Raw genomic sequence first — 24,523 nt, 5'->3', positions numbered from 1 at the left:
TACTGAGGCCAGAGCCAGCAGTATTACGGTCTTAATGGAGAGCATGTGCAAATCAACAGAGTCCAAAGGCTCGAAGGGGGGCCCTACGAGAGCTTTTAGGACTAAAGTTAAGTCCCAAGTCGGGACTGTAGCCGGCCGAGATGGGTTTAATCATTTTGCTCCTTTAAGGAACTTTATGATTAAATCATGCTTGCCTATAGAGGCGCCGGTTTCATGTGCGTGATACGCAGATATATATTTGCCAAATACACTTTGAGCGTTGATGGGGTCAGTCCTGCATCTAATCGCTCTTGAAGAAATATTAGAATTTCATGTATGGGGCGGTTTACTGGGTCCTTGCTATGTGAGAGACACCGATCAGTGAACACCTTCCATTTTAGTGCATAGAGGCATCTTGTGGACAGTGCTCTGCCTTGTAAAATGTTGTTCATGACTGAACGCGTCAGTTCTGGCACGTGTAGTGTGTCCCGTTCAGGGGCAACACATGCAGGTTCCACAGCTGGGGCTGGGGATGCCAGATTGTGCCTCACACCTGAGAGAGGAGATCTCTCCTCAGTGGTGTATCCCATGGTGAGCTGTACAGCATCTCCATCATTTCCGGAAACCATGGCTGGTTGGGCCATTTCGGTGCAACTAATAGAACCATTTCCTTGTCCTCTCGGACTTTGCATATGACAGAGTGGATTAGACATACTGGAGGAAACGCATATTTGCGTTTCGCCGGCCATTTGTGTGCCATTGCGTCTATTCCCAGCTGGGCTTGGGACTTCAAATACCAGAGGGGACAGTGGGTATTCTCCACTGAGGCAAATAGATTGATTTCTGCTTTGCCAAATATTTCCCAAATCCTCAACACAGTTTGAGGATGAAGTCTCCATTCGCCCGGTATCACCCCTTGGTGTGACAGTAGGTCCGCACCGTAATTCAGGTGGCCTGGGACATATGTGGCTCTCAGGGAGAGGAGATGACACTCGCTCTATAGGAGGAGGTGACGCATCAACAGTGGTGGTGAATGAATTCCACCTTGGCGGTTTATATATGCCACAACTGTCATGTTGTCTGAGCGAACCAGGACATGACAGTTTGCTATTTCCGACTGAAAAGCCTTTAAGGCTAGAATTACAGCCAATAGCTCTAGGCAGTTGATATGCCACGCCCTCCTCGCACCTGTCCAGGTGCCGAAAGTCGGGCATCCATCACACGCCGCACCTCAACCTATGTTGGAAGCATCCGTAGTCACCACTTTCCGTCTGACAACTTGCCCCAGCGCGACACCTCACTGGTAAAACACAGGAGCTGTCCATGGTACTAAAGCAGCTATACAGTGGTGGGATATTGTGATGCGCATGCGCCCTTGGCGCCAAGCATGTTGTGGCACATGGCGCTTCAGCCATACTGAAGAGGTCTCATGTGTAAGAGACCTAATGGGATGACGGCTGATGCTGCCGCCATAAATCCCAATGCTTTCTGAAACAGCTTCAGAGGAAGTATTCTCCCCAGTTTGAACCGAGACAGACACTGAAGAATGGCCGTGAGGTGCGCGCGCCCGCTCGTGGAGTCGAGGCGGACTCCCAAAAAGGAGATTTTTTGGCTGGGGGAGAGCGTGCTCTTTGCCTAGTTTACACTGAGGCCCAAGCTGTTGAGATGCTGAAGCAGTAAGTCTCTGTGCTGGCATAACAGAGCCTCTGATTGCACCAGTAATAGCCAATCGTCGAGGTAGTTCAAGATGCGTATGCCGCTCAGTCTCAGAGGGGCGAGAACCACATCGATGTACTTCGTGAATGTGCGAGGAGCCAGAGACAGTCCGAAGGGCAGGACTTTGAATTGATATGCTGTTTCCTCGAACGCGAATCTCAAAAACATGATGTCGTACAATTTGGATATGAAAGTACGCATCCTTCAGATCTATCAACGCAAACCAATCATGTGGGCATACATGCGATAAGATCCATTTCTGAGTAATCATTTTGAATGGGCACTTTATAAGTGCGTGATTTAAATGTCTCAGATCCAGGATTGGCCGAAGTCCGCCGTCTTTTTTTGGGACAAGAAAATAACAGCTGTAAAACCCCTTTTGCGCTTGACAATTTGGCACAATCTCTATTGCGTTTTTCACGATGAGATTGTGTATTTCAGCTCGTAACAAAGGTGCATCTTCGGACGAAACTGTGGAAAACAGAACGCCATTCAAATGGGGTGGCCGGCGTGCAAATTGGATCGTATAACCATGTTCGATCGTTTTTTGCACCCATTCTGAAATGCCCATAAGGGCTCGCCACGCGTCCACGTAATGGGACAGAGGGCAATTTGGTTTGCTCACCGTATGATATAATGCGTCGCTCACCATAGGGAAGCGGTTGCGCATAATGTGTGTGCTTAGAAGAGGAAAAGGGCACTTTTTTGAGAATGTATGAGCATCTCGTGCATTTGCAACAAGTGCTGTATTCTTTTTTGTATTTTTTATAGCATTTTTTATTGCATAGGACACAGAAACAACATTTTACAAAACATTGTGAACAACAATATTCCTCTCCCGACGAACAGCAGTGGGGCACGGGCTCCGTTTTCCACTTCAAAGCGTTGCGCCCGTGAGCAGCGCTTCCGCTGCGTGGGGGGTTCCTCCCATTGGCACGAGGTGGGCGCTGGTACGGCTGCTTCTGTCTGGGCCATGGCTTGTGTGGCCTCACCAGTGGCTCGGTAGGGGCAGGTGCTGATGCTGAGTTAGCGGACATGGGTCTTTTAGGTGTGTGCTGGCTTGAGACAGAGCAGTGGCGAGCTGTCTGCGCTATGCTCCATTTGGGCATAAAATGTTTTATAGCTTGCGACTGCTGCTGAGTCACGAGGTAACGCTCAGCAAACGTACTCACTGTGCCGCCATAGAGGCCGGCTGGAGACACTGGCGCATTCAACAGAGATGTTTTCTCTTTGTCACTCATCTCCGTGAGGGTCAGCCATATATGCCGCTCCAGAACGAACAGGTTGCCCATGGATTTGTCGATGGCCTGCGCCGTGACTTTCATGGTGTGCAGCACTAGGTCTGTAGCGGTCCGTAGCACTTTGAAAGTCTCCAGATCAAAGCCTTGCTCGTCCATTTGTCTGAGGAGCTTAGCTTGGAATACCTGGAGCACTGCCATTGCGTGGAGTGCTGATCCAGCTTGTCCTGCTGCCGAGTAGGCTTATCCCGCCAGTGTGGACATCCATTTTAGAAGGATGTATGGGGCGTGATTTCCATGCCCTGTTACTCGTGGGAAGAGAAGTGCCGCTACCGCCTCTTCCACAGGGGGTAGTTGGGCATAGCCGTTCTTTTCCCCGTGGTCCACATTTGTGAGAACGGCGTCACTGCGTGTGTGCGCTGAGAAGAACCACTCATCAAGGCGAGACTACCCAGGTTCTTCTGGGATAGACCACTCGAGGTTGAGTTCTTTGACTGCCCTTACAAGGACGTGAAGCATCTCCCTGTCAGTGGCGCGTACACGGTCCTTGCCCTCACTTGGGGGAGGGGCGGTAGCATCATCCACTGACCACTCGCCTGATGCAGCGAGAGACATGACATCGTCATTATCATCCTTATCATCCCCAGCGTCAGATCCACCAAACGAGATGAGGCCGCACGCTCCTTCGGAGGGCCAGAGCTCGTCTTGCACATAGCGTATTGGGAAACATGTGCTTCGTGGAGATTGAGGGGCTTGTGGGGCGTGTGCCAGCATGAAATCCACCTCAAATTCTTCCTGCTCGTCCTCGCGGCTCCGCCGTGCACCCTCGCGTGAATCCTCGGGTATCACAGAAAAGGCGGGTGGGAGGGCGCGAGAGGCTGAATCGTTCCTCAGAACGAGGGTGATTCGTGAGCGAAGTGACTTGAGACTCATGTCCTCACAGTGAGGACAGTCTGTCTCTATGGGAGCTGACTCTGTGTGGGCGCGGCCCAGAGAGAAAACGCAGCTCTCATGCTTGTCTGACGGCGAGATGTGTCTCTCGCACAATGAACACTTACGGAATGACATCTTGAAAAAGACTCGAACACGGAAGTGGCTCTTTTAGATATATATAAACATATAAATATACATATATATTTATATAATTTATATTTATATCACACAAATAACAATTGTTTTTAAAAGGATACTCTACACCTGCTGATGCGCTGCGGAGAATCAGGATGCTGAGGACCGTTCACCAGCGAAGTGTCAAGCGGCAAGGCGGAGAGATGTTCACCGGAGCACTGCAGTGGAGCGGAGAGTCTTCTCGCTGCCGTGAAGATTCCGTCCGCTGACAGACAAACAGGCAGGGCTCAAACACCATAGCCAATATTAGAATATTGCCATTATTGTAGAGAGGTTTCAAATAGGTTGTGTATGAAGGCACTCCCCATATGCGTAACTACGCAACGTCAAGTGACCTGAGTCATAAGGGAACCAACTTTACTGCAGTCGGTTTTCACAGACCTGTTATGACGTGTTTCCGCCTTCTTTAACGATGTAAATGTAGCAAACTTTTTTATATTTCAAATTTTTTTTTTTTTTTTTATAACATTGCACTTTGTATTATATTCTCCTGGAATAAATAAAAAAAATAAAAAAAATCAGTTACCACAGCTGCGATGAGACTTTTAACACAGCTGCTGAGGGAGTGACATGTGGCCTATTTCTCTCTTCTTCCTGCTGTTATCCAGCACTGTTTATTTTTATCTTCTTTAGCAAAGCTGTGAAATTGTAATCGTTTATTTTTTATTTTGCAGTTGGTGCAAACGGGTAAGCAAAAATTTTATTTGCTGTGGTCCCCATTTCACCACTATTCAAGTTTAGCCAACTATGACGACTTCCGCTTCGTGCGAAAAAGTTTGCCCATTTAAATTAATTTGCCCATTTTTTCTAAATCAGGGGTCTCCAACACGTCACTTGCGAGTTACCAGTAGCTCATGACCTGATTGCCAAGGGATTCTGAAAACTTTTTCTCATTTAATTCAATCAGGGTACAATACAATATACAACTGTCCCACCCCCTCCAATGAAAATGCAGTAAACTACAAGAACATCCACCAAGCAACCCTCAAAGTATCTGCTTTATTTGGCTCTACATACCTTTGAGAAGCAGCTTTTTCTGAAATGATTGACAGATGAACAAGGGCATAGATTTGGTTTGAACTTTGATGGGGGTTACAGTGTGAAGAATTTACATGTTCCATTGATCATTGTATACTTGCTTGTTTTGATTATTGGGGAGGTACCCCCCACCCCAATCTCCCCATCCCCTCTGGAATCTATGCTCCTGCAGATGAACATTTAAATAACTGCATAAGAGGAAACCTCAGTGCATACACACCAGCATACACCTCTCTCGTGGAATCCATGCCGTGTCATTCAGCTCATTAACTGTGTGAATGCACTGCAATTCATGTGGCATACATTTAGACTAATATTTTAGTTGGATATAGTTTGAACTTGACTTGAATACTTATACAACTTTGTATACAAATGTGTGGACAAAGTTTTCGATTAAGAATTTTTCTATAATATTCTCTGATTCTGTTCTCTGGTTTTGAAAGACAACCTACACACACACACACACACACACACACACATTTGAAGTCAGAAGTTTACATTTAAACTCAGTTTTTTACAATTCCTGACATTTAATCATAGAAAACATTCCCTGTCTTTGGTCAGTTAGGATCACTACTTTATTTTAAGAATGTGAAATGTCAGAATAATAGTAGAGAGAATTATTTATTTCAGCTTTTATTTCTTTCATCACATTCCCAGTGGGTCAGAAGTTTACATACACTTTGTTAGTATTTGGTAGCATCGCCTTTAAATTGTTTTGGGTAGCCCTCTACAAGCTTCTCACAGTTAATTGCTGGAATTTTGGCCCATTCCTGCAGACAGAACTGGTGTAACCGAGTCAGGTTTGTAGGCCTCCTTGCTCGCACACGCTTTTTCAGTTCTGCCCACAAATTTTCTGTCAGGGCTTTGTAATGGCCACTCCAGTACCTTGACTTTGTTGTCCTGAAGCCATTTTGCCACAACTTTTGAGGTATGCTTGGGGTCATTGTCCATTTGGAAGACCCATTTGTGACCGAGCTTTAACTTCCTGGATGATGTCTTGAGATGTTGCTTCAATATATCCACATAATTTTCCTTCCTCATGATGCCATCTATTTTGTGAAGTGCACTAGTCCCTTCTGCAGCAAAGCACCTCCACAACATGATGCTGCCACCCCCATGCTTCACGGTTGGGATGGTGTTCTTCAGCTTGCAGGCCTCACCCTTTTTCCTCCAAACATAACGATGGACTTTATGGCCAAAAAGTTACATTTTTGTTTCATAAGACCAGAGGAAATTTCTCCAAAAAGTAAGATCTTTGTCCCCATGTGCACTTACAAACTGTAGTCTGGCTTTTTCATGGCGGTTTTGCAGCATTGGCTTCTTCCGTGCTGAGGACTCGTTTTACCGTGGATATAGATCCTTGTCTACCTGTTTCCTCCAGCATCTTCACAAGGTCCTTTGCTGTTGTTCTGGGATTGATTTGCACTTTTCGCACCAAACTACATTCATCTCTGGGAGACAGAATGCGTCTCCTTCCTGAGCGGAATGATGGCTGCGTGGTCCATGGTGTTTATACTCGCATACTATTGTTTGTACAGATGAACGTGGTATCTTCAGGCATTTGGAAATTGCTCCCAAGGATGAACCAGACAAGTGGAGGTCCACAATATTTTTTTCTGAGGTCTTGGCTGATTTCTTTTGATTTTCCCATGATGTCAAGCAAAGAGGCACTGACTTTGAAGGTAGGCCTTAAAATACATCCACAGGTACACCTCCAATTCAGTACACCTCCTATCAGAAGTTAATTGGCTAATTGCCCATAGGCTGGACATAATTTTCTGGAATTTTCCAAACTGCTTAAAGGCACAGTTAACTTAGTGTATGTAAACTTCTGACCCACTGGAATTGTGATATAGTGAATTAAAAGTGAAACAATCTGTCTGTAAACAGTTGTTGGAAAAATTACTCGTGCCATGCACAAAGTAGATGCCAAAACTATAGTTTGCTAATATTAAATCTGTGGAGTGGTTAAAAAATTTGTTTTAATGACTTCAACCTAAATGTATGTAAACGTCTAAATTCAGCTGTGTGTGTGTATATATATATATATATATATATATATATATATACACACACATACTGGCAGCCAAAATTTTGGAATAATGTACAGATTTTGCTGTTTCGGAAGGAAATTGGTACTTTAGTTCACCAAAGAGGCATTCAACTGATCACAAAGTATAGTCAGGACATTACTGATGTAAAAAACAGTCACAATAACTATTTGAAAAAAGTCATTTTTGATCAAATCTAGATAGGCCCCATTTCCAGCAGCCAGAGGAATGAAGGCTATACAATGCTTGAAATTGCCCAAAAACTGAAGATTTCATACAAAGGTGTACACTACAATATTCAAAGACAAAGGACAACTGGCTCTAACAATGACAGAAAGAGATGTGGAAGGCCCAGATACATCTAAACAAGAGAATAAGTACATCAGAGTCTCTAGTTTGAGAAATAGACACCTCACATGTCCTCAGCTGACAGCTTCATTGAATTCTACCCGCTCAACACCAGTTTCATGTACAGAGAAGACTCAGGGGTGCTGGCCTTATGGGAAGAACTGCAAAGAAAAAGCCACTTTTGAGACAGAAAAACAAAAATAAAAGGTTAGAGTGGGCAAAGAAACACAGACATTGGACAACAGATAATTGGAAAAGAGTGTTGTGGATCTTAAACCCATTGAGCTTTTGTGGGATCAGCTAGACTGTAAAGAGACAGCCACATCTATGACAAGTGCTACAGGAAGCGTGGGGTGAAATGTCACCTGAGTATCTGGACAAAATAACAGCTAGAATGCCAAGGATCTGCAAAGCTGTCAGTGCTGCACATGGAGGATTTTATGATGAGAACTCTGAAGTAGTTTAAGAAGTTCTGTGGAAAAAAAAAAATCTAATTTTAATAGTAATTTTTCATGTTATTAATGTCCTGACTATACATTGTGATCAGTTGAATGCCACTTTCTTTCCATAAGAGAAAAACTTCAAAAGTTTGGAATAATGATCACAATGATTATTATTGGTGAATAAAAGTACCAATTTCCAACTACCAATTTCTTTCCATAAGCACAAAATCTGTACATTAATCCAAACTTTTGGCCACCAGTGTGTATGTGTGTGTGATGTGTGTGTGTGTGTGTGTGTGTATATATATATATATATATATATATATATATATATATATATATATATATATATATATATATATATATATATATATATATATATATATATAAAATGCATGCAAAAAATTTACGACACAAGTAGCTCTCAGCCACCTTTGTTTTTAAAAGTAGCTCACAGAGTAAAAAAGGTTGGAGACCCCTGGTCTAAATGAACCGATGCTGGATCCAACAAGTCGATCTGTAAGGTTCAGGTCTGGAGTCCTCCAGTAGGGGGCGCGAACTCACAGACGACTCGAGGTGCAGTAAACCCTCCCCCACTCTCACAAAAAGCGAGACAGGCTTCGACATCTGCGAGTTGGTCCGTGTCTTCGTTACGGTTTCGATTTGAAGGTGAGTTTTGACGAACAAACGTCTCAAGCATATCTTTTATGAGCATTTTCTTCGCTATTTGTCTATCGAGTGTGTTAATAGTGCGACAAGACTGTCTGAATCATAGCTGTATATATGGTTTGAGTGACCGAATCAGCTAATGCGCTCACTCAGCCGTCTGCTAGTCACTTATGTTGAACGTCTTTCTCGCATGAATCAAATTTACCATAATTTAAGCACACACACATGTATTTTATACGATACGATTCCTTTTCTTAGCATCCGACAGAGTTAGTTGCTTGTTAGTTAGGATTGTAAAACCCTTCCTCTCTTAAGTGCTTCAATCACTTCCTTAGTCGTGGGGCTAATCGATACTAGCGTTAGCACGATAGCAAGTCATATTTAGATGTGTGGGTCAGTTTGACTCTAAATGAGAAATCCACATTTTCTTCGGCGATTCATCCCTCGTTGTCAACGTTGGGATCTTGACAATATCAAGTCAGATTCTAAACTTTAAACCATTTCTGAAATCGTCGAATTTTAGGCTATGGGTCACAGCTTTTCGAAAGGGAAACTACAGTGTTCATTGTTATATCATTTTTATTTTGACTATCAAGGACACATCTCTTGACGTTTAAGATATCCCTGTGATTTTTAAATGTGAGGCCATTTATAGATATTGTTCAGAGTATTGTAATGTTTAAATTTGGACGGGAATGAAAAACGAGGCTGTGAAAAATATACTTAATGGTATGCACTGTTTAAAGGTCCTACATCGCGTCTAGTTTTAAGAACTTGTTTTCTGATTTCTTGTTTCTTTTTTTACTGAATTTTTTGGCAGTATGTTTTAGCAGTGTTTTGTCAGCTGAACGGCCAACTTAACCAAACAACCCATTGAAGAGACTATGTCACTCACCGCCTCGTTTTCATTCCCGTCAAAAATTACAAAAATATTGAATAATGTCCATTGCAACAGGGCAGTTGTAGTTTCTCCAGCATGCGTTTTGCTTATGTAATTCTTGGTTTAAAGTTGATTTGCATAAATATTTCCTAATTTGAGTATTGTTTTTCCTTAGAAACTTCCAACTTTGAGACCTTCTACGTGCAAATCGACCAAAGACCGATTTAAAGAACAAACAGTACTGCCGTTCTTCCCGTCCAAAATGGTGAAGATATTTGTTGGCAATGTAGCCTCAGCGACCACTGAAGACGAGCTCCGTACTTTGTTTGAGAAGTACGGTGCCGTGTCCGATTGTGATATTCTGAAAAACTATGGCTTTGTGCACATGGATGAGGAAGAGGCAGCGCAGAAGGCTGTCTCCGCTTTACACAAGCATGAGCTCCATGGCTCCCACATCACTGTAGAATATGCCACCACCAAGGTACGCAATGCCACCAAGATCTACGTGGGCAATGTTCCTGAAGGTGTCACCGCTGCCAAAATCAAGGAGCTCTTCCAGCCGTACGGCAAGGTGGTGGAATGTGATATCGTGAAGAATTATGCATTTGTTCATATGCAGAGAGAAAGTGATGCTCTGGATGCCATTTCAGAGCTTAATCACTCTAAAGTGGAGGGCCAAAAGATCTTTGTTTCCCTGTCTCGCAGTAACCCTTCCAGAAATGGCCGGGGGGAGGACTATTTTCCTCCTCCCCCACATCACTATCCACCTCACCCACACCACCATCCTCACTTTCTCCCACCACGGCCCCCGCCCCGTGACTACTATCCGCCTCGTGGCCGACTTCCACCCCCTCCTCTCCCACCACCGCCACCCCGCGCCCTGTACGAGCACGACGTGTACGAGAGGGGCCTTCGCCGTGACCCGTACCCTGCCGCCTCCCCTCGTTTTTACGATCGGGATCAATATGACCGACGCCCACCGCCTCCCCAACGACCGATCACTCCTCCCCTCGCTCCTCGCTACTACCGTGACCGCAGCCCTCTTGGCGGTCGCCGCTCTCTTCTGCCTCCGCCTCCCCCTCCACCCTCTTCTGCCAGCTATGGCCGCAGTTTTGCCCGCAATGGCGCTGGCTCTGGGCCCCCTCCCCATTCCGCCACTGCTTCCTCCCACTATCAGCGCTACTCTATTGGCTCAGGCTTTGATAAGGATGATTATTTGGAGGACAAGTACAGCAATGGCTTCAGCCGTAGCTACTAAGTGTGCATTGTCTTGGAAATCTGTCAGTCCCTTTGTATTATTTCAGGAGACAAGTAGTCTAAGAGGGACATACTTTCAGGGAGTTAGAGATGAATTTTGTAGTCATTTGTGATGGTTGTAGTTATTTTAGGCAACGGGTCAAACAGCTAATTCTGTATTCATTTAATTCATAGATTTCCTCTGCCCAATGAAGGAATGGCAAATAGGAATTTAAATTTTTCTGTATGTTTTGTCATATACTATATTTACCACCATATCGTTATTAATATTTTCTTAAAAGTCCCTTGTTTTTCTTATCACTTAATATATTTAGTTTACTCTAGCATGCACATTAGTTAAGGTTCTACAACACAAAAGATCGCCTGAATGCTTGAGAAAAACAGTATGCTTAGGTTATCGTAACTTTTTCATTAGATGATATTTCAACAGAAGTACATAGTTTAAGTGTCCATGCAACACTGAAATTAAGTTGTTCAATGTTTATCTGCGTTTTTAAAATTTTCTTCTCTTTATTTAGGAATGATATTGAAGTGCTATCTCTGCCACCATCTTTTGCATGAGTTAGAGAGGCAACACTGAATTTCTTGAGATAAGAGAGTAACCAAATTGTATTGATACTGTCCTGTCCTGCTTAGCAACAGTTGTCTTTTTTTTTAATCCAAATTTATAACTTATTTTTGCTCGAACCTGTTCCCTGGACTACTTTGTAGGCAAATGAATTTACTATGTTACTGTTAGAATATTCGATGTGAGATAAATCCAGTGGGAAGGAACAGCGAGGAAATGGGGCAAGAGGTGGTTGTGGGTGGAGCTGTATGCCAACTGACTGATCAACCAATCACATCCTAACAGCAAACTGAGCACATCACATCCACCAGCCGCTCAACTTTCGGATTCGCCATCGCATCGTAGGATAAAGCACCACCGGTCAAAGGAAGCTCGGGAAAAACAAATGATCAACCACTCGCTGACAAATAAATTAAAAACAACACTTGATTCATTAGAGCAGTTTCTACACTGTATTTCGAGATTACGTTGAATTTGAAACTAGCTCATTTGCCGATATCGCAGACTCTGACAAAGTAGTTTATAAAGATTTATTTTGGCATTACATTACAATGGATGTGCTTGTGATTGAAAATATTACTGAATACTTAACATTGTTTTCTGTCTTACTTGTACTACTGCTGTTTGCCTACGATTTCATTGTTAACGTACAAATCTGTTTAAAATGTAAATCTTTAAGCCTGTTTCTCGACTGTCTATCCGAAACCGCTATCTTTATTTTATTGTCCTCTCGAGCAACATTGCGGTTGTTTGCAAATTGTTCGAAATATATGCTTGCTTTGATTAAACCTATTAAAACAGTTTCATGTTCTGCCAGTCGTTGTCACCATCTAGCCGCCTGAATAAAATGTCGACTGACTCAGACACACCGTTTTTTATGTCAAGTTTTTGAGTCTCTTTAATTTCTACCTCATGTCCCTCGCTCACGTTATCATTCGTATAATACAAATGTCCTGTGACTTGATCACTCATGTGTAAAGTGCCAAATAGATCCGTATAAAACTTCACTCTCCACTTGATCCTATCATATAAAAGCCCAAAAAGCAGTAAATTCTAATTACTGTGTCTTTTGTTGTTCCTCAATGAATGATTGTTTGATTCCCATTTTCAAATGACTGTAGGAGTGGACCACACAGGTTTGTGGCTTAGCAGGATTGGTGAGTTAAAAGTGAAGGTAAGTAATATTTGAAACTGGATAGTTTGAACTTTTGTTTGCCTTGTTGCATGTCATTTTATTTATTCATATGCTGGCAGAGCCTGTTTGATTTGTTTTGGTACTAGGGACTTTTTCCAATGATATAATTATCAGAGGAATCGCATACTGTCTCTGAAACACTTCATCCTAATTAGTGCAGGTTTTTGTGCTGTCAGTAGAGCCACATTCACACAAGGTCATACTATGCAATCAGTTTCTTGAGGAGTTTAACATTTCATAACTGAAATTTTCTGTTGCACATAATTTTTTTTTTAAAACCCTTATCAGAATCTTCTTTATTACGTGCAGTTAGTTCAGAACTGGTGAACATAAATGCATTTTTGGTCAGGAAGGGAAGATTATCCAGAAAGAATTGCAAACATTTTAAAGTATTATACAACATATTACAGGCCACATTTAAACATGAATATAAAGAAAAGCTCAAAGTCAGCAGCTTAAAAACAGTTGAATGAGTGGTTATTTGGAGACCTCTAACAGTATAGAAATGACAAACCTTATTAAAAAATGTGAATGGTCTATTATTAATGTTTATTCAGCTTATACCATTAGAAAGTAAAAATGAACAATATTCAGCCAGTTGCTTTTCAGTTAGCTAAATCCAAAATGGGGCAATGAATGGCTTTGAAAGACTCCTGGAAATCATCAGAGCTTTTGAAATTTTAGAATCACAAAAAGTATCTTAATTGCTGTACAAGACACAGAGAGTTTACTTAAGATATGGGTCATTTTTAGCCAGGAAACAGTGCAATTTGTGTGCTGATCTTGCCCCTACAGTGCCTGTTGAAAATCATCATACCCTTTGGAATAGTCACTTTTTGTCTTACAGCCTGAAATCAAAACCCATTAATAAAAAAAATTCCAGCTTTATTTTATTGACAAATTTTACTTTACAACATTCAAGCAAGGAAAAACAGGCAACAGCTCAAAATGTATTAAAGATGAGAAACTAGAATAACAGGGTTTGAAAATGTATCATACCCCTGGATTTAATATTTGGTAGAGCTACCTTTTGCTTTAATGACAGCCATCGGTCTGTTTGGGTATGTATCTACTAGCTATATGCATCTAGATTGGGGAATATTTGCCCATTCTTCCTTGCAGAATTGTTCAAGTTCAGTCAAGTTGTGAGGTGAGTGGCGATGGACTGCTTTCTTCAAGTCCATCCACAGGTTTTCTATTTGATTTATGTCAGGTCTTTGACTTGGCCATTCAGGGACTTTGACCTTCCTATTAAGCCACTGCGTTGTTGTTGTTTTTTTTTTACAGTGTTTAGGGTCATTGTTGTGCTGAAAGGTGAACCACATGCCCATCTTCAGTTGTCGAGCAGAGGGCCACAGATTGTCCTCAAGAATTTGGGTGTACATGGCAACATCCATTTTCCCTTCAATACTGTCCAATTGCTTAGTCCCCACTGAGGAGAAACACTCCCACAACATAATGCTTCCACCACCATGCTTCAGAGTAGGTATGGTATGTTTTGGGTGGTGTGCTGTGTTTGGTTTTCTCCAAATGTAGTGCTTGAAGTTCAGTACAGAACTGAACTGTTTTTTTCTGTTCAGTTTTAGTCTCATCTAACCGTAAAGCATTTTGTCACTTGGCATCAGAATCATCTAGTAACAATGACCCTGAACACGCAGCCCAAAAAAACAACACAGTGGTTTAAGGATAGGAAGGTCAAAGTCCTTGAGTGACCAAGTCCGAGCCCTGGTCTAAATCCAATAGAACACCTGTGAATGGATTTGAAGAGAGCAGTCCGTTGCTGCTCACCCTGAAATTGGACTGAACTCTTACAATTCTGCAAGGAAGAATGAGCAAATATTCCCTAATCTAGGTGCGCAAAGCTAGTAGAGACATCCAAACATACTGATGGCTGTCATTAAAGCAATAGGTAGCTCTAAGTATTAAATACAGGAGTATGATCACTTTTCAAACTATGTTATTCTAGTTTTTTCATCTTTTTTGAACTTCTGGAACTGTTGCCTTTTTTTTTTTTTTTTCATGCTTGAATGTTGTAAGGCAAAAATTTGTAAATAAAGCTGGGGACATTTTTTTTTATTTTTTTTTTATTTCAGGCTATAAGACAAAAAGGGACCATACCAGAGGGGTATGATCATTTTCTGTAGGCACTGTATAATTAACTACTGACAAATTAAAAGGATACAGAACATAATTTTGCTTGTTTTGTTGATTTATTGTGCAGTGAAAAAGTGTTTACATAAAAATATCAGCCAATACTCTTACCCTTTAATAACCAATACATTTAGTGTGTGTGTGTGTGTGTGTGTGTGTGTGTGTATATATATATATCTAAATATCAGGATTAATACAGGCATATCGTGACATTGTGTATTAAACTATATAAAATGCAAGTGTTTCTTTTTCTATTTCCAAGTGTAATGTAGTGGAGATCTTTAGATTTTTAAAATGATATTTGGTAAGGGGTATCATTTTTAATCATCTTTTAAAACAATACCAGTGGGATCAGAAATCATCCCACTTTACCTGTATTTATGTTTTTTGCTTGCCAAGAACTTTTTTTTTTTTTCCAACTTCAACCCTGAAACATTAAATTCCAAAAAAATGTGAATGTAACAGAGGTTGGGGCAGGACACGTTTTGAAAGAGAATTGTTGTGATTGATTTATATATATATATATATATATATATATATATATATATATATATATTATAAATCAATTATAATTAGAAAAAAAATTATATATGTAATTTATTACAAGGCACACTGAAACTGAGATATGGTATCAGACATTACTTGGTTATCCATTTAAATTATCAGTATATAAATGCCAAACTTACTGTTATGGGGTAGAAATAATGCAGTGTTTTAGGGCTAGGCTTCCGTTTGCTAACAATAAATAACTTTTAGGTACATCGCCAGACTATTACTAAATATTTAGGAATGAGTGTATTGGTTTAAGAATTGGCCATTGAAAACCCGTGTTTGTTGACCACTAATTTGAATATTGGTAGTCCTCTAATGTCTTTGGTGGTTTCTGCCTTGGTACTTTGGGCCTGAGGTGTCAAAATATGATTTCTTGATGGTTCATTAGTAATCTTCTCAAATTAATTGATTGAAAAAAGGCCTGAAAATGTCTGGTACATATGGCACCATCTCCTGTGAGTGACCCATATCAAATTAACATACTTTGATTTAAATATATATATATATATATATACACACATACATCATTTAGTTTATGTTGTCCATAAGCTGCAGTCCAGTTTAGATGTGTATCAGACAACTTTCCAAAAAAGATTGACAATGAAATCTGTGATATAGATCTTTTATGCCATAACTCATTTTCTAACTGTAACTTGTTTGTGGAAATGCTGTCAGTCTTTGCAGTACAGAATTTGAGGATGAAATCCTGTGAAAATACAATGAAAGTGTAGAAGCAAATAATACAAATAACTTCATTGTCTAAATATTTTATTTTGGCATTAATGCGCACTAATGTTGTTTTCCATGCAAGTTTTTCTTGTCTATGTCAATAAAGGCAATATGAATTACTAATTTCCAAGTGTCTTTTTTTTAATTTTTTTTTTTAAAGAATTTGTGTACCTTACTGAAGTGCAAGTGTATATCAAGTAAGTCATCCTCCTCAACACACCCCAGAAAACTAAACCGACCGTTCAAATCACCTTGGCGTCAATAAATACGCCCTCCGCTGCCCGAAAGTAACCAAGCAGTTGCAGACTCCCATCAACTCAGGTCAGAAGTTCCAGCGGATGTAGGAAGTGCTGTATGAACTCGCAGAAGTTGTGACGCTGGCGAATTGTTTGAATGCAACGCAGTTTGACTCCAATCAGTTGTTTTACTTGCGTGAGTATTCCGCAAGAAATTCTTAGTTCAGAAATTGGCTCTAAAACGGCTAACAGTGTATTTAGCCAACAATGTTAGTAAGTTCTGATTTTAAACGAGGGGTCGAACAATAGATAGAATAGATAATTTTTCAGCCGTCTGTGTTCCGGAAGTGTTTTCCCCATTCATTTGTTCCAATAGATTTTTAATAAAATATTTTATAAAAGAGTTGTTAGCCATGAACGAAACCAACCTGCTCCGATATGAATCACAACATTACCAACTTTGTTTTGAGGCAAAAAGGTGTTTGAAAATTGGACAAAAAGACAAAGGTGTCTGTGTACGTACTGTCTTTCCTGAGGGCACACACTATCCCATGAAGCATTGCGAATGATGTTATTGAATAAAAAACTGGGAATATATAAAACTATTGATTTTAGGTTGTTGATTATAAATATAGAAACAATATGTTTTAAGTTTATTGCAAAATATCCCGATATGTATAAATGTATAAATAGTTTAAGGTTGAAAGGAGACCGACTCGATTACGTCATTCACAGTGCGTCATGTGAGCGCGTGGTCGCACCGAATCACGTTTCGCGGTTTTCGTTGGACGCGGTTCTCTGATTGGTTAAACTTTCTCTGCTGTACAATGGGTATTGTAGTTGTTTACCATGAATGCCGCTATTAAACACGATTTGTGAACAATGAAGTTGAGATAACGCAGATGGATGGCTTCAACGTAAGCATATACCATCGATGAACAACCTCGTTGCTCACGGTAGGTCTGTCTTTAAAGGTTTATAAGTTATCGTTTAAAATCAATTCGTCTATGGGATAAATGAATGGGATTTTTAACTTCCGGAACCGGACTGTTGCGCTCTGTATCGTTTCTTTTAAAAGCATAATTTCCCCATGTTCACTGTTTTTCAGGACAGAAGTGTTTTTAATACTTTAAAAACGATGCACTGCCTGTTACCGTCAGTAACGCTGATGTCAGGAGTACAGATGCCACTGGGTCTTGGCACATAAAAACTAAAGGGCATAGACCTGCTGAACCAGTCTGTCAACACAGCCCTTCAAGCAGGATACCGTGCATTTGACACAGGTGCAGTCTATGGAAATGAGGCACATCTTGGGCAAGTCCTTGGAAAGCTGTTGCCCAAGCATGGCCTTAGCTGCGAAGATGTGTTTATCATCAGCAAGCTTGTCCCTTCAGACTATGGGCCCAGGGCAAAAAAGGGTTGCCTGAGCAGTCTGGAACAACTAGGCTGTGAATAAATTGACCTCTATCTGGTATACTGGCCGGGGGTAGAGGGTCTTGACCCAGGGGATTCTCATCATTCAGAGTATCGGGCACAGAGCTGGGCAGCCCTAGAAGAATTCTGTGGCATCGGGAGATTCAAGGCCATAGGAGTCGCTAACTACACTGCAGAGCACATTAGGGAGCTGCTCATGATATGTGCCCCCAGCAGTCCTTCAAATGGAGTCACTCTGAATGTGACTCCATGTGCCCCCAGCAGTGTCAACCAAAGCTGGAACTGAGGGATGTATGTATGAAGACAGGCATTCACTTGCAGGCCTACTCCTCTTTGGGTAAAGGAGCTTTCATGAGTGAGCCAGAGGTAATGGCAATAGCAAGGAGCTGTGGTCGGACCCCTGCCCAGGTTATGCTCAGGTGGGCTGTGCTTCAAGGCATATCAGTTTTGCCTTGTTCTTCACAGCCATGCAGAGTAAAGGAGGATGGCCAGGTGTTTGACTTTGAGCTTAGTGAAAGCGATATAATGAGGCTGGATGCCCTTAATTGTGGAACAAAGTTTTGTTAAAGACTCTAGTAATATAGCTTAAGGTGAAACAACATGCTATAGGGCCAAATCTATGATGTAAGCATAAATTCTACATCTGAATAAAGATGATCACATTATTAGAAGCTTGTCATCATTTAATCCAATGGTTAAATAACAGAACAACCTTCAGCCAGAAAATCTTTTATTTGACCACAAATAATAGAAAACAGATAAAAGTTAATCATTTTTAGAAAGTATTTAAACAGCTCATCAGTTGTCCAATCTATGTTAAGAAGTATAAATATGTACAAGGAGTTTAAAAAGGGATGAAAACAACACTTGTCCATCTGCACTTATTCGCTTCCCCACAGGTTTGGCAGAAATTGATTGTTGTTTTACAGACAAGGCCATTCAGAAAGGCTGCACACAGCCTGCAGTTGGAATATGAAGGAATCGAAATGCAACAGATACAACAGACAACTTTACAGTCCAAAATTATGTACAAGAAAGGCAGTGATGAATTACAAAGCTTTGAAAGTATCAAATAAATATCAAGTTCTTCATGGTGGCATATCCAAGTATAATCAGCATAAAAGAGATGGCAAAACTGATTTCATCCACTCATACTGGTTATTCACCACAACAGTTTGGCATTAGAAAACAAACCTGAGATGTACTCTAGCATATATAAACAAATGAACTGAAATAACTATACCCGTATTGTTACCATCACAAATCTGTACTTCATCACAACTATCTGATGTCACAGTTCTTGAATTATTTGTACATTTTGCAAGCAACAGCTCCTGCCTTTAGTCAAAAAAAAAATGCTTGACTATTTTACATCTATATATCACATCTATATATATTAATCTATAAAATACATCATAGAACACATTTCTTTGCCAAATATTAATTTTAAATAATACATTTCAATAAATAGTTCTTTTAATAGAGGTTTACTTTATAATCAGTACAGAAAGATTGTCCAATGAATTGTTTAATTTTAAGAGAGATTGTCAAATTGAACACTATTTAATTAAAAATAGGTTATTGCAGTAGTAAAAAGCGATACAGCACTTTTTCAATTATCTCAGATTGACACATTTTCTTGCTTCGTCTAGAAAAAAACTGTCGGAATCTACTTTTGCGCATGTTTGCTTGAGCACATGGATTACTAAAAGGCCATGATGGTGATCAGACCAGCCTTCATCTAGCACTGTTGCTTCACTTTGAGAGCAGCTCTCTCTTTTAACTGTCATTCTGGTGTGTAAAGTCGTTAAAGCATGGAAGAAGACTTTGTCATTCTCGGCTTTCCTCTTCTTTGGGACTCCAAAGAAACGAGAACCATCCTCGGTAGGTCTGTTTGTAAGCGCCTCTCCCACTGCTGTACACTCTCTTCACATCCTAGAAGCAATGAAATATCTTAAAGCCATTCGTCCATAAATCCAGGACGTATATATTTAAAGTTCACAAGCTTATACCCTCACACATTACAAGTCATTCTGTTCACAGCTAGTTTTCTTTATAGTGTACTAAATGATCACTCACCCCTTTGTCGAGCCATGTGTCAAATTCATCACTCATTCTCCTCAGTTGTCGTCCATACTTCTTTGCTTTCCATAGTGCAGCAGGAGCAGATTGGGAACGACCTCTGAATGGAACTCCATCTCCAGCTCCTCCATTGTCTTCTGCTGATGCTCCGTCCTGGGGCTCTGCGTCCTGCCAGCGGCTGACTGTATACACCTGAGACTCTGAATAGAGCCGCACACGCCCTGCAAAAGCACAAGGTATACTTAAGAACCCGGTGTTGTCCTTTGTTAACAGTAAAATGCAGGTCAAAATGTAGGTCAATTTCTCAATACTGTGACTATTTACAGTGTTATTTCCTGTTGCAATACCTATAGTGTGGTTTAGGGAGTGTGACTGAAGTTCTTACCTTGAGGAGCACTGTTTGGCAAGGTTTGCTCTTGATTTTGTGCTGGGCTCTTGATTTTTTCTCCTGGATTTGATTTATTTTTGCCATCCAAGGTGCAGAAATCATCTTGTTGGCAATGCAATGTGTTATCCATTGTGAGAGCTAGAAAAAAAAAATAAAGTTTCAAGTTATTAAAGGAATATTCTGGGTTCAATACAAGTTAAGCTCAATCGACATCATTTGTGGAATAATGTTGATTACATCATCCCTCCTTTTCTTAAAAAAAAAGTGAGTTTACTGTGAGGCACAAGGAAGTGAATGGGGCCAATTTTTGAAGGGTTCAAAGGCAAAAATGTGAAGCTTATCATTTTACATTAATTCTTCTGTTAAAACTTATGTATTATTTGAGCTGTAAAGTTGTTGAAATTAGGATTTTTATGGTCATGTTAAGGTTTGTTGACATTACATGGTCATGACAACGAAGTTGTAAAATTGGCTATAAATTTACACAGAAAAGGTTAGTAAGTGATTTTATCACACTAAAATCATGTTAACACATATGTTTATGTCACGTGGCTGTATTTTTTTTTTAAATAGTATTTTAATGTTTACGGAATGGCCCCATTCACTTCCATTGTTTTGCTTTTTTTAAAGAGAAGAAGGGACAAGTCAAAATTATTTTTTGTGGTAATCAACATTGTCACAAATGCTGTCGATTGAGCTAAACTTGTATTATACCCGGAATATTCCTGGTATATTGGAATTGCAAGATGCTTAATTTAAAACCATGTTGATCAAATGAATGGTCTACTACTTTTTTATTATTATTATTATAAAGGCAACATTTAGAACGGTTTCTTAATGATAAAAAGTCGTTTTAATGATAAGATGTTTTGTTGTTGACCGAACTGATGTGAGATTAAAGTAAAGCAATAACACTCCACGAGCATCCACTAGTATTTAAATATACATACCTGTGGATCTGGACGAATTCCAAGACAATAGATTTTAATGTGTTCCTCTCTCCTGAACTCAAATTGATAGTGGCACTTGATCCTTATTCCGTCTTTTCTCCTGTATAATTAAGAGTACCTTCTCCAGTTCACAACAAATATTGATTGCCTCATGGCATGTGACACACCCAAATAACAACAAAAGCTGTAAGTGCCAGTTCATGTAAGTTTCATATTTCTATGATTGGGTCACGTTCATCCGAAAACGTAGTTAGCCAAAAATAATGAAAAATATATCCCGTTTTCCGTGACATTTAGTCGGAGTGATTGTCCTGTCGCAGCAAGCAGTAATATGCCTAATTTATGTCCAGTTGTTATCGCCACAGTGTGAATGATCTCGTTTCGGCTCGGATATTGTTGTTGTCCATGACCGTTTACAGTAGTGGTTCACTCCTCAGCCAATCAGGCGGCATTCGGCTTCTTAGTTTAGCCAATCTCAGCCCGCTGCTAGGGTGTTTTGAGCGCTCTCTGATGTAACGTCACTGTTGCGATACGGTTTCGCGAGTCTTTGCTGTCCCGTAACTTGTTTACTTAATCTGGGCCACAGTCTCGCGGAGTCTATTTCGGAGAATTTACAAAGAAAACATTCTGTTTAACTTCATTTGCGTAGAGTGCCATTCAAACTAGTGTAATTTATGTGGTGCTGTTGTGCGCGCAATGGCAGTATCAGCACAGGGAGTTTCAGTTTTGCTCATTATTGTAAAATTATTACGTTGAGTTTTTGTCGCATATGTCATTGGCCTTGTCGTCGCATAATGCGTAATTTCTCAGTTTGAACTGTAGATGGCAGAAAATCTCTATGTACTACGAGTATTTTTAGGAGTTGGAAATATCTTTGCTTATGACTCATGTCTGCAGCACATAAAATTAAAAGGACCTTCAAATAATGTTCAGGTTTTTTTTTTTTTTTTCAGTATGACTTTCTTCTGCAGAACACAAACTAAGATTTGTAGAAGAATATTTCAGCTTTGTAGGGCCATACCATGCAAGTGAATGGTGACCAGGCCTTTGAAGCTCCAACAATCACATAAGGGCAGCATAAAAGTAATACATACGATTCCAGTGGTTAAATACATTTCTTCAGAAGTGATATGATTGGTGTGGGTGAGAAACAGATCAATATTTAAGTCCCTTTAAAAAAAAAAAAAAAAAAAAAAATCCATCTCCATTTTCACTCTCAAAAAGTGAAAAGATTTTTGGTAAAAAAAAAGAAGAAAAGGACTTAAATATTGATCTGTTTCTCCAAAGAAAGAAAGTAACACTTTCCGGTGAAGAAATACAGTCATACACATCTGGGATGGCATGAGGTTGAGTAAATGATAAGAGAATTTTCATTTTTGGGTGAACTATCCATTTTAAAGTTATGATGTTAATCTTTTCTTTTGTTTAGACTTCTAAAATAAAGGCTTACTTTGTGAGACACTCTTTTGTTATTAGATATTAACACATTACTGTGTTTAACACATGTATTTCTCTGCCATATGTATCTTATTGTGTATGATTGTCTGAGTATGTTTCTTGTAAAACAGACACTAAGATGTGTACATATCCAAATGACCATTCTGGAGTGCTTAAGTGAAATTTAGGTACATTAATAATAAAAGAATTGTGTGAAATAGGCTCCTTTTTAGGGTTGTAGCAAAGTAATGTAATGCAATCAATGGTCACTTTTCACATATCTGGGTTGAAGAGCAGAAGTAAACGCATAGCAGGGTAAAGCAAATGTAATTTTTGCTTACCCTTTTGCTCAACAGCAAAATAAAAAAATCAGCAATTACGCTTTCACAGCTTTGCAAAAGAAGATACAAATATACAGTGCTGGATAACAGCAGTATGAAGAGAAAAACTGTCACTCCCTCAGCAGCTGTGTTTGAAGCCTCATTGCAGCTGTGGTAACTTTTTTTTTATTTTTTTTTTTTATTTATTTTTTTTTATTTATTCCAGGAGAATATAATACAATGTTATAAATGTACACTAAATATTTGTAAAATTGTAAATAAAAAATGTCTGCGTCATAACAGGTCTGTCAAAAGGGTCAATAGAGAGCACTTGCACTGAATTTGGGGATACAACAGAGTATTAAACTTAGAATTGCGTCTTAGAATTGCATATAAGATTTAGATAACAAATATGGTTCCTTACTGGCAGCTGTTATGGTTTATTAGAGGTTGTGGTGAATACAGGTTTGGGGTGGTATCATCATTACAACATCATGAAAATCTTAAACACCTCATTTAACTTATTTAACTATTTTAAATAACTAAACCTGGTTCCCGCCATGAATATAGCCATAGAAGCTGGCATGGCGTAAAAAATGAAAGAAAGAAGCAAACAAACAACATCATGAAGGGTCCTCTATCTAGAACTTCAGTTTATAGCACATTTAGAAAATTTGTTGTTGTGAATTCCCACCATCAGGATCCAGGGACTTTGCCTTCAGATAACCAGTCAAATAGTTTTATGATCTGTTATGTATACCAGTAGAGTAGTGAAGAAGTACGGTAGCAAGAGCTTTTCAGTAGGTGATAAAATTAAACAGTATATGTACTGGACAATGTACTGCTAACTTTATGTACATTTTATATTTTATATATATATATATATATAATAAATAGTACTGTGCAAAAGTTTTAGGTACTTGTGACAAATGTTGCATAGTGAGGATGTCTTCTAAAATAATGCCATAAATAGTTTATCAATTGACATCATACAAAGTCCAGTAAACAAAAAAAAAAAAAAAAAAAAAAAAGGCTAAATCAATATTTGGTGTGGCCCCCTTTGCCTTTAAAACAGCCCCAATTCTCCTAGGTACACCTGGACACAGTTTTTCTTGGTTGTTGGCAGATAGGATGTACCCAAGCTTCTTGGAGAATTCACCACAGTTCTTCTGTCTCAGTATCTTCTGTCTCTTCATGTAATCCCAGACTGACTCGATGTTCAGTGGGGGGTTCTGTGGGAGCAATACCATCTCTTGCAGAGCACCCTATTCTTCTTTTCTAATCTTTTCTATTTGCAAAAGTAATGTTTGGGAGTCTAAAATGTATATTTCCTATTGACACTAAAGCTGAAGATATAAATAACCATCTTAAGACAAATGTTTTTGTGAAACATCATAAGTGCCTAAAACTTTTGCACAGTACTAATATATATATATATATATATATATATATACACACACGCACACACACTCACTGAGCACTTTATTAGGAACACTATGGGCCTAATAATGTGCCCGACATGGTCTTCTGCTTTTGTAGACCATCTGCCTCAAGGCTCGAGGTGTTGTGCACTCTGAGATGCTATTCTGCTCACAACAATTGTACAGAGTGTATATCTGAGTTACCGTAGCCTTTATTGTCAGCTTGAACCAGTCTGGGCTGTGTTTCCCAAAAGCATTGTAAGCCTAGGTAGATCATGGAAACCACTGGCGCCAATGGTCTCTATGATCA

General features: G+C 39.9%; 1 protein-coding gene and 1 pseudogene across 1 annotated transcript; both read left to right on the top strand.

Annotated features, from left to right (window-relative positions):
• Window positions 1-8,542: 8,542 nt before the first annotated feature.
• Window positions 8,543-12,182, top strand: LOC127429070 (RNA-binding protein lark-like). The gene is made up of 2 exons (XM_051677853.1): window positions 8,543-8,613; window positions 9,669-12,182. Exon 2 carries the CDS (start codon window positions 9,756-9,758, stop codon window positions 10,749-10,751), a length of 996 nt encoding a protein of 331 aa, XP_051533813.1. The 5' UTR covers window positions 8,543-8,613; window positions 9,669-9,755; the 3' UTR covers window positions 10,752-12,182.
• Window positions 12,183-17,319: 5,137 nt separating this feature from the next.
• LOC127429071 (uncharacterized oxidoreductase Mvan_2161-like) lies at window positions 17,320-18,280 on the top strand (annotated as a pseudogene).
• Window positions 18,281-24,523: the final 6,243 nt, after the last annotated feature.

This window comes from Myxocyprinus asiaticus, chromosome 38 (assembly GCF_019703515.2).
Source record: "Myxocyprinus asiaticus isolate MX2 ecotype Aquarium Trade chromosome 38, UBuf_Myxa_2, whole genome shotgun sequence".
Classification (NCBI taxonomy): domain Eukaryota; kingdom Metazoa; phylum Chordata; class Actinopteri; order Cypriniformes; family Catostomidae; genus Myxocyprinus; species Myxocyprinus asiaticus.
Note: the sequence above shows the minus strand (reverse complement) of the source record. Positions and strands in the feature narration are given on the sequence as shown.

Excerpts from the sequence above, each read along its gene's own strand:
- LOC127429070 (XM_051677853.1), top strand. The coding sequence starts at position 9,756 with ATGGTGAAGATATTTGTTGGCAATGTAGCCTCAGCGACCACTGAAGAC.